The 15,062-nt window shown below is 45.4% G+C and overlaps 1 protein-coding gene across 1 annotated transcript in view; it reads left to right on the forward strand.

Annotated features, from left to right (window-relative positions):
* GRIN2A (glutamate ionotropic receptor NMDA type subunit 2A) overlaps nt 1-15,062 on the forward strand; it is a 388,139-nt gene that overhangs the window by 311,284 nt on the left and 61,793 nt on the right. Inside the window, exons 8-9 of the mRNA XM_047780525.1 lie at nt 5,242-5,367; nt 8,943-9,172. Of these exons, the coding sequence (XP_047636481.1) occupies nt 5,242-5,367; nt 8,943-9,172 (356 nt within the window). The remainder of the gene's footprint in view (nt 1-5,241; nt 5,368-8,942; nt 9,173-15,062) is intronic.

Consider the following 15,062-nt stretch of genomic DNA (forward strand, 5'->3'; position numbering starts at 1 on the left):
TCGTTAACCCACTGAGCAAGGGCTGGGACCGAAGCCGCAACCTCATGGTTCCTAGTCGGATTCGTTAACCACTGCGCCACGACGGGAACTCCATCCCATAGATTTTGAGTGGTTGAGTCTTCATTATCATTTGTCTTGAGGCATTGTTTAATTTCCTTATTGATTTCCTCATTGACCCATGGGTTTTTGTTTAGTCTCCATGTAGTCAGTTTTTTCTCATTTCTTTTCCTGTGGTTGATTTCTAGTTTCATGCCATTGTGGTCAGAGAAGATACTTGAAATATTTTCTATACTCTTAACATTGTTGAGGTTAGCTTTGTGCCCCAGGATGTGATCAATTCTTGAGAATGTTCCATGTGAACTTGAGAAGAATATATATTCTGATTTTTTTGGATGTAATGTCCTGAAAGTGTCAATTAAGTCTTAACTTTTCTATTGTGTCCTTTAGGTCTCTGTTGCCTTATTGATCTTCTGTCTAGAGGATCTGTCCATTGATGTGAGTGGGGTGTTAAAGTCTCCTACTATGATTGTATTCCCATCAATTTCTCCTTTTATGTCTGTTAGTGTTTGTTGTAGATATCTGGGTGCTCCTATATTAGGGACATATATATTGACGATTGTAATATCCTCTTCTTGAATGGATCCTTTAACCATTAAATAGTGTTCTTCTTTGTCTTTCTTTATGGCCTAGTATGAGTATTGCAACTCCTGCTTTCCTGTCTTGCCCATTGGCATGAAGTATCTTTTCCCATCCCCTCGCTTTTGATCTATATGTGTCCTTTGCCCTACAGTGAATTTCTTGTAGACTGCAGATGAAAGGTTTTTGCTTTTTTATCCAATCTCCCACTCTGTGTCTTTTGATTGGAGCATTCAATCCATTGACATTTAAGATGATTATTGATAGATATGTATTTATTGCCATTTTAACCCTTGTTTTACAGTTGATTCTATGTTTCTTTTTTTTTCCTTTTGGTGGATTGTTTCCATTTATTTTATGCTTGAGTACTTTTCTTTTCAGTTTTCATGAATGTACTGTTTGGTTTTGATTTGTGGTTGCCTTGTTTTTTAAGTATGTTGAACCCTTCCTATATCTGTTTGCTTTAGCCTGATAGTCATATAGGCTCAAAGACATCATTCAAATAAAAAAAAAAGAAACTATATTTTCCTACATTCTTTCCCCATGCTTTATGACTTTGTTGTCTTTTTTTTTTTTAATGTCTTCATGTTTAGATGTGTATGCTGGCTTATTTAAGTGACTGCTTTCCATTTGTGGTCTCCTCCATCCTAATTCTTTTTTTTTTTTTAATTTAGAGAATCCCATTCAATATTTCTTTTAGAATGGTTTTAGTATTGCTGTACTCTTTTTGCTTTTGTTTTTTGGAGAGATTCTTTATTTCCCCTTCTATATTAAATGATATTTTTGCTGGATAGAGTATTCTAGGTTGCAACTTTTTTCCTTTCAGCACTTTAAATATATCTTGCCACTCCCTTATGGCCTGTAGTGTTTCTGTAGAGAAATCAGCCGATAGCCTTATGGGGGTTCCCTTATTAATGCTTTGCTTTTCTCCTGCTGCCTTTAGAATCCTATCTTTATCTTTAATTTTATTATAATATGTCTTGGTGTAGGCCTGTTTGAGTTCACCTTGTTTGGGGTCCTCTGTGCTTCCTGTATCTTCATATCAGTATCCTTTAGATTTGGAAAGTTTTCTGCCATAATTTCTTCAAATATACTTTCAATCCCCTTTTCTTTTTCTTCTCCTTCTGGAATTCCTATTATGCATAGATTGGGCCACTTTGTATTATCCCATAGATCTCTTATAATGCTTTCATTTTTTTTTTCATTTGGTTTTCTGTCTGCTGTCCTGATGGGGTGATTTCCAGTATTCTATCTTCCACGTCACTAATTCATTCCTCTGCATCATTCATTTTGGTCTTTATTGCCTTTAGCTCAGTTTGTATCTCTGCAAATGAATTTTCTAGGTTTTCTTGGCTCCCCCTTATATTTTCTAGTTCCTCTCTAAAGGAATCTGCATTAGTGTTCATATCGTCTCTTAATTCCTTCAGCATTTTCACTATCTCCCTTTTGAACTCAAAGTCTCTCAGACTGTGGGGGTCTGTTTCATTGTTGACTGCTTTAGGTGAATTGTCCTGTTGCTTTAAGTGGGAATGGTTTCCGAGCTTCTTCCTCTTGCCTTGTGTTTTTCTTTTTCTGTGAGTTTGGGGAAGCCAAACTGTAGTCTTATAAGGCAACTTCTATGCAAGAATGCCCCTTTGTATTTTTGGGGGGTTACTATTTATATTTGGTGTGGGAGTTTGAATATTTGCTGTGTCTTTCTTTGGTGTGAGCAGGCTATTATTCCCAGGATGCGCAGTGTGTTTTCAGGGAGAAGGAGGCAATGGGTAGGGCCGGCAGTCCGTGCCTTGTTGTTGGGATCTCAACAGCAGCAAGGACCTGCATGAAGGTGGCACAGGCTAGTTGTAGTTGCAGGGTCCTGGGAAGTGGTAATGAGCTCTAGGCAGATCTTCAGGGTGACCAGAGCATGTGTGAGCTCTCAGAGGAGTGAGAGCAACAGCAGCTTGTGTTCAATTGCATTGTCCTCCTCCGAGGTGATTGGAACTCCCTAGTGGGAGCGGGCCATGACCAACTCTGGAGTCAGTGATAACTGCAGTGGTTTGACCCTTCCACCTGTAGACCATGCATGAAGCAACCCATCTCACTTAGCCCACATAGGAGGTGCTGTACAGGCTCCTCCTAGTTTCAGGATCCTGGGAGGTGACAGAGATCAGGTGTGTGGGTACTGCCCAGAGCGTCTGACATTGGCAGCAGCAGGGTGGGTGTGTTCCCAGGGGTGCGAGGGTACCAAGAAGTAGTGTTCCGTCACAGTGCCCTCCTCTGTGGTGCCCTTGAGGTGAATGGGGCTGCAAGTGGTGTCTGTTCACAGACCCCTAGTGATGGCAAGACACTCCTACCTCTGGAGCCAGAGATAACTGTGGTGCCTTGCCCCTGCCTCTTGTAGACTATGCCAAAAGCAAATTGTCCTGCTTAGCCCCCAGCGGAGATGCTGGACAAACTGCTCCTAGATGCAGGTTCCTGGGAAGGGACAGTGGTCAAGTGTCTGGGCACTGCCCAGAGTGTTTGGCAGTGGCAGAAGCAGGGTGGGTGTGCTCCCAGGGGAGTGAGAATAACAACAGGTGGTGTTCTGTCACAATGTCCTTCCCTGTGGTGCCCTCTGAGGTGGTTGGGGCTGCAAGTGATTTTCATTCAGGTATCCCCAGTGGTGGCGGGCCATGCCCACCTCTGGAACCAGGGATAGCAGAGGTGGTTTGCCCCCACTGCCTGCAGACCACACAAGAAGCACCCTGTCCCACGTAGCCCATGCAGGAGGTGCTGAACCAGCTGCTCCTAGTTGTAGGGTCTTGGGAAGGGACAGTGACCAAGAGTCTGGGTGCCGCCCAGAGTGTTTGGCAGTGGCAGCTGCAGGGCAGGTGTGTTCCTAGGGGAGTGAGAGCAACGGTGTCTGATGCTTGGTTGCAGTGCCCTCTTTTTTTCTTTTTTGCCACCCCCTGAGGTGATTGGTGTCGCAGGTGGAGCCCACTCACAGGCCCCCAGTAATGGCAAGCCACACCTCCCTCTGGCCTCTGAGATGACAGCCATGGTCTGTCCCTGCTCCCTGTAGATCATGCAAGAGACACCACGTCACACTTAGCCCCCTGATGCCCTTAGCCCACACAAGAGGTGCCTGGCCACCAGTAGCCTGCACAAGAAGCGCCCAGTCTCCCCTAAATGAGCAAGAGACTTCTCACCACCTGTAGCCTGTGCCAGAGCGGCCCCGCCCTCCGCGAGGCCACAGGCATGCGCATGCGCACGCTGGGGCGCAGGGCATTTCCTCTGGCGTCCGCCCCCCCTCCCCTCCCCAGCAATGGTGCCTGGCCTCTCCTGTGGGGTCAGGACTTTGTCCAGGTTCCCTCTGGCAAGGTGTTCCCTTCCTCCGCCTGTCGCGTTCTGCTCCCCTGCCCCTGCCGCACTGCTCCTTGGCCCCTCAGGCCGTCCCCACCCGGCCAGCCCCAGTCCTCTCCCCGGACCGACCTCCAGAGCCTGAGTCTCAGCGCCCAGGCCCCGCGCCAGCGGCTCAGGCCGTGGTGTCCAGGTGGGTGGTTCACATCATCTGTGCGGCTCTCCCTTGCTTTGCTGTTTTCAGTCCAGCTGCGGCGCTTTTCTCGGCGACTTTGCGGTTCCCCGACTTGGCTGATTTTTCCGTGGGTTTAGGTGGCTTCCCAGGAGGTGGGTCCCCTTTCTCCTTCACAGCTGCCTCTCGGGAATGCTAGTCCCGTCCTGATTCCTTTTCTCTCTCTCTCTCTCTCTTTTTCCTTTGCTCTACCCAGTTGTGTCAAGAGTTTCTTGCCCTTTTTGGAGGTTTAGGTTCTTCTGCCAGCATCCAGTTGATGGTCTGTGCGAGTCGTTTTACATGGCGATGTGTTTTTTGATGTGTTTGTGGGGGAAGGTGAGCGTGACCTCTTATTCCTGCGCCATCTTGCTCCGCCCAAGCCATGTGTCTTTATTGAATTATCATGTGAATGTAATATCCTCAAATGACTTTTCAATTGCATTTAAACCTCAACATGCTTTTTAAATTGTAGAGATCTCATCTGTCTGGAGTAGAAGGTGAGATGGAGAGAGTGGTAGCATTGGGGTCAGACTGTGCCAACGCCATGATTTTATGATCCTTTTTTAGCAGGTTATGATTCTCCCTTTACTTCTGGAATTCCCGGCACATCATCCTTCAGCATGTTAAGATAAAAAGGAAAATAAAAATGAAACTCTTGCTGACTTACAGGAGCCTTATGGTTGACTGTTTGAGTCTAGTTTCATTTTTCTTTAGCTGTGGTTCCCCTGGATGATTCCACAGGACCCTGTGTCCTCTTTTTTTGCATTTTAACTTGCTCCCTTGGTCTTATTATTCTACTTTGTTTTTATTATCCTTGACCTGATTTGTAAAATGTCATATGCGCTTCTCTATTTTTATTCTATTGTATGCAGTCTTATACCTCAAATATTTTGTAGAATAGAGAAAGAGTTAAAGGTATGAATAAACAACGAGTAGCTTCTTTTGAATGATCCAATTCACATCTGAGCAGGTTTCTCGGTGAGTCTGCAAATAGCCTGCTACGCTTGCTGCTGGCCCTGCTTGTGAGGAGGAGCTAACTGACCATGTTTCCATCCTTTCGGCCCTTTTACCTGCAGAACCTTTCAGCGCCTCTGTCTGGGTGATGATGTTTGTGATGCTGCTCATTGTCTCCGCCATTGCTGTTTTTGTATTTGAATACTTCAGTCCTGTTGGATACAACAGAAACTTAGCCAAAGGGAAAGGTGAGACCACGTGGCTTCAGAAGCATGATTCAAAGTTGATGCTATTTAACATACTTTCAGTGAAGATTTCAGATTTCGAAATTATAGAATGTAGAGTTATCCTATATTGCCTTGCTGTGCCACCATGTAAATGATGCTGGGCCATCGATATTACTTATAATTCCATACAGGTATGGGTTATGCACTTCAAATAAAAAGAAGGCTAAAACTTTAAAATGAGACATTTTTAATCTTGCTGTAATGTGGAGTCAATAGTTGTTAGTTGAAAACCACTGATACTTGTGGAGAAGGCATCCTTGAAAAAAGTTTCTGACAATGAATTTTTAAAATGTGCGTCAAAAGAAATGTTAAAACTACTAGTGAGTCCCAACTTCAATTTATGCAAAGAAATGGTTTTGTAGAATCTAGGTTAAGAACATTCTCCAGACTCCTGAATCAGGCTCACATTCATTTGATGATAAATATAATGTTAAAATGGTGATTTCCCCCCCCCCCAGTTATGATTTCCTCTTGACCGTGCCTGACCTTAATGCATTGTACTTGATAAAGTGGTAATTAGTAAGTAGAAAATTGAACTGGGATGCATTCATTGGCTATAACTTATTAAGAGGCTCCCACACAAGCCATATCCATAAACACATTACAGCATTTTGAGTGGATTGTTCTCAATGCACAAACATTCCAAGTGGATAGTATCAGAAGAGTGCCCAGACCAAATCTCTCTGCTGAAAAATGACTTGAGATGGTGAAAAACAGTGGATCTTCTCCGTATAGTTATTCAAAAACAAGGCACTTTTGTTAACTGGGTCACCATGCTGTACAGTAGAAAACTGACAGATCACTGTAAACCAGCTATAATGGAAAAAAATAAAAATCATTATCTATATATTAAAAAAAAAGCACTTCAGTGTGCCATAGGCTCTTTTCACTTAGAGATTCAGTGAAACAGCCAACAGGTCATGGGGATCCATTGAAAAGTAGTGATTATCACGTAGACTACCTCTTACCCACCAAACATGGCAAAAATATAAATGAATGGGCGAGTTGCTAGCCTTTCACTAAGAGGGTAATGCCACTGCCTAGTACGAAGCTTTCCAACAGAGTGTGTCCTGAGACGGTTTTCTATGGGTGATCACACTGCAGGAGAGGAGATGTTTACATTTGCAAAATCAGAGTTTGTGTTGTTTGTGAATTGACACATTTATTTGATGAATATGTACTGAGTGCCAGGCACTTTCTGGAGCAGGAGGGTTACATGTTAAATTGGATGGAGGCTTCCTAAGCCTTGGGGAACTAAGAATTTAGTTGTGGAGACAACATGTAAACACATAAATGAGTAATCATAAATTGTAGTAAATCTCAAGAGGAAGGGGGAAAAAAAACAAAGCGAAGGGATGGGATATGGGAGCTTCTTAAATAAGATGGTCAAGCAGGGAAGGACTTTAGGAGGAGATGATGTTTGAGTTGAGACCTGAAGGATGAGAAGGATTCAGTGCTATTCAGTCCCCAGTTTCCCTAAGGGGAAAAGCAGTCTGCAGAGGGAACAGCAGATGCAAAGGCCTTGGCATGTGGTCAATCTTGAGATGCTCAAGAAACAGAAAAGATGTACATGAGGGAGACAGTGGTATAAGATGAAGTCAGAAGGACAAGCTATTGGCCATGGTAAGCATTTCAAATACTTGTCAGCATACAGTGGTAGGGACGAGGCAGAATACAAACCTGTACTATGTGGGAAAGTCACTTTCTACCTATAAAAGTCCTTATCTATCAAGATGATGGGAGGGGTGGGCAGCAGTGGAGGGAGGGAGACCAGTTAGGAAGGTGTTGACAGTTTTCCAAGAGAAAGAACTACAGTGGTTTGGACTTGGATGGGGATAAAGGAGATGGAGATAAGTGGATGCGTTTGAAATATATCTTGGAAGATAAAACATTACTCCAAGGCCATCATGTGCAATTATTTCTCCTTTGGCTGAAGCACACACTAGAAGACTCTTGTGAAGGCAGGAATCTTGCATGCAACTTTCTAGCCTGTCCATTACCTGGAGGCTTTTTGTTTTCGGCTCATCTAAGTGTGCAGACTCTCAGGAAATGACAGATGCTTGTTTCCTTACACAGAATAGTTTTCTGCTACATTTCATTGTCCTTTATGGGCAAAATTATATGGGCCAGTAAAGTATTCATGAAATTAGGAATTCCCAAACATCTTGGACAGCTCCCTTGTAACTGCCCGTTTCTGATTCCCAAATAGCTTGTCACATTCGATCAACATGCATCCCTAATAAAATTAAGTAGTTCATGAAGTTAACTGGATTGACTCTAATTATTTTTTACTAAGAGTTCTCAGCCTCTTGGGAAGAAGCCCAGAAGATCATAAAGCGAGGCAAAGAGAAAGAGGAGAGCTTGAGCTTAAGACTAATAGAATTAGCTGCCTTCTCTTTCATGTATTGTATATGGATATTGTAAGTATTGCTCTCGCCTGAGTTTGGCCTCCCATGTGCAGGAAGCTTGTTTCCCAACTAGGCTCTCTGCCCAGAACTTCATAACTTCCATCAATCTGGATTCACTTCTGCCACTTTATTTATTGCCCACTCTGCATGCATCGCCAACTGAAGTCTAAGTAGCTCATTTTGTCATATCTTCATTTACTTAAATGACATAAAAATTAACCTTCTGTTAAAGAAGGACCCTTTCCCCATGAAACAAGGGCATAAATTGAGTTTTTCTCCCTTGCGCAAAAACAGACTTGAAAGCCTTAACATGTATGTTTTACAGCCTGCGTATTCCCCTCCCCAATAAATCCTGGCATATTGTTCTGCCTCTTTAGTTAAGTCTATTGCAAGGAACACTTCAGAATCTTAAAAAGGGACATATAACTATTGCAAGCACACACAGAGGGAGAAAAAGTGCTGTGATATCAGAGTTCATTTTCCATGACCCTGCAACCAAATGTCTTCCATCTGCGAAGTGTTGGAAGAATTAAGCTCTATTGTTCTGTTTCTTAATGTCTCCATTTGGAGAGGGTTTCAGTTTGGTTTAATTCCTATCTTGTGCACATTCTACATCTGAGTTTGAGCAGAAGCAATTGCCAGAGACAATCGGATTAGAATATCAAATATCGGTCCCTCTGAATTGCATGGTTCTCATATGGTGATGCTGAAGCAGCCCCCATGAACATATTTTTGTAAGGCTTTCTGTATGTTTCTTTAGGAGATGGGTTCCCCCAAGCGGAAATCAAATTCACATTTAAAACAGGTCGTATCACTACTCATTCAAACCCACATTTTGCATAATCATTTTCCCTTCCTTCCTCCCTCCCTCCTTCCTCCCTTCCTTTCTTTTTTCTCTTAAGAAATGTGGCGAAAAGCCAGCCATGTATGGGAAGAATGTGAATTTTTAAAGAAGAAAGGGCTCATCGTGGCTGTGGTTCTGGGGCCATGATGGGACACACTGTGATGTAATTCTGTCTTCTGGCAACCTTCAGTGTTGCTGGAGCTACTGCATAGTTATTAGACACTCACAAGTGTGCGTTTTGAGAAAGCGAGAAAGCACTGAGAATGTCCTTTTGTCATTTGCAGCACCCCACGGGCCTTCTTTTACGATTGGAAAAGCTATATGGCTCCTTTGGGGCCTGGTGTTCAACAACTCCGTGCCTGTCCAGAATCCTAAAGGGACCACCAGCAAGATCATGGTGTCCGTGTGGGCCTTCTTTGCCGTCATATTCCTGGCCAGCTACACGGCAAACCTGGCTGCTTTCATGATCCAGGAGGAATTTGTGGACCAAGTGACTGGCCTCAGTGACAAAAAGGTAAGGTCACCTTGCTTTTATCTCTGCCTGAGGGGTTGATCTTAAATGTTCTCCCGTCAGAGGAGGCAATTCAGGCTCCCAGCATCCAAACTCATCTACTCTAAAGCACAAAGCCAAGGGATATTTTTTTCCCTCATAACTCAAATCGGCATATATCTAAAAGTTTTAGGAATGGGAGTTTAAGCTTAGCTTTCCTGCATCCTAGAGCCCCAGTCTAATTTGGAAAGGTAGCTTCCCTCGGTGGTCGTTTCTCACATTAGATGAGCGTGTTGGTGATGCTCACTGAGGCTCTGTGATCCACGTTAGTGCTTAGGCTGGAGCCCATCTCGTCGAGGAGAGAATGATGCTGAGGAAGGTCCACCAGCGTTGGACCAGGAGAAGCTCAAGGTGGAGTGGGATGCTCCAGGCGTAGCTACCTCCTCGTTCTGTGACGTTGTATGAGTCTCTTCCATACTTCGTGCCTTGGATTCTTCATCCCTGACTTGGAAACAAAATTCATCTCGAAGCCCTACCCAGAGACAAACCGACAGCTCCCTTTTACTCTGTAGCCAGTCGGCCCCAGCACACCTGTCTCACCTAGAATTTCTTTGGGGGACTCAAAATGAGCAGACAGGTTTCTCGTGTCCCCCTGGTTGCATACGCATCCCCAGTCCTCCCTCTTGGGCTGTGCTTCCCACATCATTGAGATGGGAGCGGCCACACCTGCCCTGTCCATTCTCTGCTGCAGTGTAACGAGGGCTGTAGGGTGTGAGCAGCTATTCAGAAAGGCACCTGGAGGAAGAAAAGAGGCAAACTGGATACATCCTTCTATTGAAATCCCAGTTTCAGGAAACAGATCCTGACTTGCTAAGCTGAGCAGTGCAGGGACTGTGGCCCTGCAAAGATTTTCTGTCTTGTGTGGGGGGATCATTTGTCTCTTTATAAAATCTCACGATCATGTCTTGCTGACATGTCTACATATATCCTTTCGGCATCCATCAACAAACTGCTGAATAGAAAATCTCGGCTTATCTGTGACTGAGGCTGAGCTCACAAGAGGTACAGAGAGGTACCCTCCTCAGAGAGAGGGTGAGGGGTCGGGGTGAGTCACCTTCACAAAAGCGCCATCACCCTTTTGAGTGTCTGGCCTCTCTCTGAGGGCTCCCTGTTGCCGCTGGAGTAAATGCCGCACTCCGTGTCACGGCGATGAGGCCCTGTGTTATCTGGCCCACCCCTACGTGTTCCCTCCCTCATGCTCTCCGAGGCCCCCCTCCCTTCCTTAGGAACCACTCATGTGTCCACCACAGTACCCTTGCACTTGCTATGCCCTCTGCCTTTATTTTCAAGGTCAGCCCCTCCTTGACTTTCAGGTCTTAGGGAAAATACCACCTCTTAGGAGAGCCTTCCTGATCAAGGGCAGCCAACTAGGCATTCTGAGTTTGTGTTCCCATGAGACTTAGATTCCATTAGGAAGAAAGAAGCAACACACAAGTAAATGTAACGGAGAAGAAAATTCCAGGCGGGAACAAGTGTAAAACCATAAAACTGATGAGATGAAAATTGACTTGGCAGAAGAGGTTGATGGGTTACCTGGCACTTAGTAGATGCTCAGTGCACACTGCTGATTGAACGAGAAATGCATGATGTGTGAGACACTGCAGGCACCCCACCTGGGTCCCCTGGCATCTCTTCCCAGCTCTCTGTGCCCTGCCCCGCCCCACCTCTGCTGACAAAGGCTTGTACCAGGGATCTTCAGGGGATAATTACCTTGGGGCACTGAAGGTAATAAATGCCTGAATATTATTACATCCCTCCAATAATAATATCCTCTGCTGCTCCGTGGCTCCTAGGCAAACTCAGAGGTGCATTGTATTCCCCAGAGCTTCCTGTGGGATCAAGCTGAGACTTCACCTAAAATCACCCTCTTGGTTGGCTTCCTCCCTTTCCCTAACCACCTTCGCCCATTTCCTTCCTGGTTTCTCTTGGAGCCTTTTCTTAATAAATCATGGTCACGCAGTTCCTTGGGTCACCTAACGCTTATGGCATCCGGGAGGCAGCAGAGAAAGCCCTACGCTCAGTCAAGGGGGCTGGATTCCTTTTCCTCTCTGCCACATGCTAGCTGTGTGATGCCTTTGCTGGCATGTGACCTCGCTATGCTGCATAGCTCCCCTCTGAAAATCTGTGAATCATTGCTGGAGCGAGGATGAAAGGAGGCTGCAAATGGGAATATGCCCGATAGCCTATGCGATCCTCTACAGATGCCAAGCACTGGTAGACGATTCCATCACATGGGAGCAAAAGCAAAGTTCTTAGAAGTGACTGGTGGGGCAGTGGAAGCAAGCAGTACTGTGTCCTGGATGAGAAAGTTCTTCAAGAAAGTAGTTGGCAGCAGATTTTGCTTTTGGTTGCTATTTTCAACCACAAGGGGAAAAAAAATAATCTCTTGCTCCCTAGTTTAGGGTCTAATAATGTGTCTGCTTGTGGGAAAACTAATTAGAACCACGAATAATTTGACTGACCTTCTCTGACTTGGAAACACCTCGTAACAGATACTTTATCCTCATGAGACACGGCTCAGTTTCCATGCTCAGAGCATTAGCGGCAAACAGATCGCTCTTTTAATTAAATGTTTGATACAATTAGATAAACAGCAAAATTCCTGCAGTAAATAAGCTAAACGTTCCCTGAAGATTAATAGCAAAGACACCAAGGAGGTCTGCAAAAAATATTGAATCAGTTTAATACTATATACGAGTGTCTTTTTTTTTTTTTTGTTATCACCAATTTCTGTGTAACACCTCAGGTTTATAATACTTTGCAGCCATTTGCAGTATGAGGGTGAGCTGTAAAAGAGGCACCTTTGGCACTCATGGTATTTTCTGATGAGCTTTGGGTTAATTTATAAACAGGTGAATTTGTAGGTAGACCATCCCCTAGGAAATATTATTAAAGGAGTTGGAATGCTGGTGGAGACCCTTTCCAAAATCTTGAGGATCACTCCCACCTCTGGGAGCAGATTGATATAGCGGAAAAAGCAACACTGTGGGGGTCTAATGGATCTGGGTTCAAATCTTGACCTTGCCATATAATAGTTGTATGACCTTCAGTGTGTCAGTATCCCCAAGGCTTCATTTCTTGATGGTGGGGGTATTAATACCATTCTGGCGAGGTTGATGTGAGGATTAGGAATATAATCTTATTACAAATGTTATTTCTTCCCTCAATCCTCCTCCTTCTCCCTCTCCTCCCAACCCCCCTCCACCCTCCTCAATACCATCATCATTGCCAGATTCAAACCATTCTTTTCTTCCAAGGCCTGAAATGTCATTGCACTGAGATGGCCTTTTGTGACAGTAGTGGAGGGAATTCAGGGAATGTCCACGGTGGGTGAGCCCATGAGTGTGTTCTCCTGGAGTTGTGCTGGGTGAGCCTCATCCACCACCCTGCTGGTTGAGTGGAGGCCTCTGAGTCTCTCCTCCCTTGGAAGGGCCACAGGTGTTTGATGCTACATCTGGAAGCATGTGGAGCTCACCCAGGGCAGGGGAGACCTTCCTGGAAAAGGGAGCTCCAGTAGCCAGGTGTTCCTTATTTATATCCACAGAATATATATATATATATATATATATATATATATATATATATATATATATATATATATATATATATAAAATCTTTTTAGGACCATGCCCACGGCATATGGAAGTTCCCAGGCTAAGGGTCAAATCGGAGCTAGAGCTGCCAGCCTACACCACAGCCACAGCAATACCAGATTTAAGCCCCATTTGCAACTTACACCACAGCGCATGGCAATGCTGGATCCTTAACCCACTGAGTGAGACCAGGGATCAAACCCACGTTCTCATGGATACTAGTTGGGTTCCTTACTGCTGAGCCACAATAGGAACTCCGAAGATAGATTTTTTTTTTTCTTTTTGCCTTTTCTAGGCCACTCCCATGGCATATGGCGGTTCCCAGGCTAGGGGTTGAATTAGAGCTGTAGCCACCAGCCTACGCCAGAGCCACAGCAACACAGGATCTGAGCCACGTCTGTGACCTACACGACAGCTCACAGCAACGCCGGATCCTTAACCCACTGAGCAAGGCCAGGGATCGAACCCGCAACCTCATGGTTCCTAGTCAGATTCGTTAAGCACTGCACCACGACGGGAACTCCCGAAGACAGATATTTTTAATAAATGTGTAGCATTTGTTTCCTAAAGGAAATAAAGAAATGTCCCGATTACTTGTTATACTTTTCCTAAAGGTTTTACTTCCCAGACCTGCATCCCTCCTTCCTCTGTTATAAAGCACTTGCCATGACTTATTCACTGGAATGACTCATTGACCTGTCCACATACCAAATGGAAAAAAATTTAGAGCACAACCCTCTGATCTTCTGTTCTCTGTATTGGAGGGAATCTGGCTCTTTTATTTGGCTAAAATCATGCTGGTAACAGCAGGTGATAGGGTGACATATCCAGCATTGGTGACGCCAGTAAACACTTTATGATTAATTGCAAAAGCCATCCTCAATTTATAGATGGGGAAACCGAGGCTCAGAGAGCTTAAGCAACTGCCCCAGATGAGTCAGTTCTAAAGTGGCTGATGAAAAGCTGAACCCCCTAAGCCGAAGGCCAGGGAAAGCTGGTTAATATAAACCACGAGGGCAACCTTGAGAGAGAGAAGCACAGGGGAGACCCCTGCACCACCCCTTCCTGGGCCAGAGCCCGGATGTGTTTCTTTCTCATTGCACTCGGAACTCTCTGGGGACGAGTTGCCCCAGAAATCATTCCTGTAAGAAACACAGAGTGTCCTCGACGCCAGGCACTGGGGTTCCAGCCCTGGGCCATCCTTGCCCTTTGCTACTTTTCATGCAGTCGGTCTTGACTTTCTAGGGAATCATGAAATTAATTCAAGGGTTGTGACACCCAAGAGTAGAACGCCATGGCTAATGGCAGAATATACCCCACGTAGAGAGAGAGAGAGTAGCGTGACGTGGTGCGCGCCTGTGTGCAGGGTGGAGGTGAAAGCTGTATCGTGAGTCATGCCTTCAGAAGGGTGACAGCCTTTAGTTTATCGGGGGAATTCCTCGATCTGGGTGTTGGGCTGAGTTTAGGGTGGGTGACGGTCCCGTCAAGACCAGGGAAGTGTGGAAATTCATCACAGAGGCTGAATCTATGTCTGTGTCACTGTGCAAACCAAAGGCAGGGAAGAAACCGAATTGAAGAGAGCTGCATGGCTCTGCTGCAGATGGTGAGTGAGGGGGAAGGCAGTTGGGCGAATAGGCCATGGATATCTCAGGAGATTGGGAGAGAAGGCTGCAACTAGATTTATGAAGACCGCTGTCGCCTCTGGGCCCGAGCAGACAGCTGCTGCCCTGCAAGTGGGCCTGGGCAGGTGCCTCCCCCTGCTGCGGTGGGGAGTTGAGGCGAGAGGGAGTACAGGGAGCACTTGGCTGTTTTTGTACACTCTTGTGCACCCGTACACACACACTCCCAACACAAAGGACCAAGCAGGAGGATCTCATTTGGACAATGCGTGGCTGCTTCCCCCCAAATCCCATTGTGTCTCCTTGTTAGGCAGCAGCATGGCTCCTTTACCAGGAATGATCTTCAACTGGAAATTTTAATTAACAGTGAAATGAAGTGAGTCTGGAAAAAAGAAAAATGTTTTTGACTGGCCTGACACTGGGGGAAACTTAGATGCTTTCTCCGGCCGTCCCCAGTCCTGTGAAAGACATGCTGGCCTGGAAATCCAAGAGACCTCTGGATTCCAGCCCTGGTTTGGCCAGAGATTTGCTTGGTGTCCTTCCCTCTCTGGGCCCTCACCTCTAAAAAGGGAGAGGTCATTAGCCATGGTCTTGGGGCATGATAGAGCTCAAACCCGAGGTTTGAAATCCGGGCCACTACTT

This window comes from Phacochoerus africanus, chromosome 5, assembly GCF_016906955.1.
Source record: "Phacochoerus africanus isolate WHEZ1 chromosome 5, ROS_Pafr_v1, whole genome shotgun sequence".
NCBI classification, from domain to species: domain Eukaryota; kingdom Metazoa; phylum Chordata; class Mammalia; order Artiodactyla; family Suidae; genus Phacochoerus; species Phacochoerus africanus.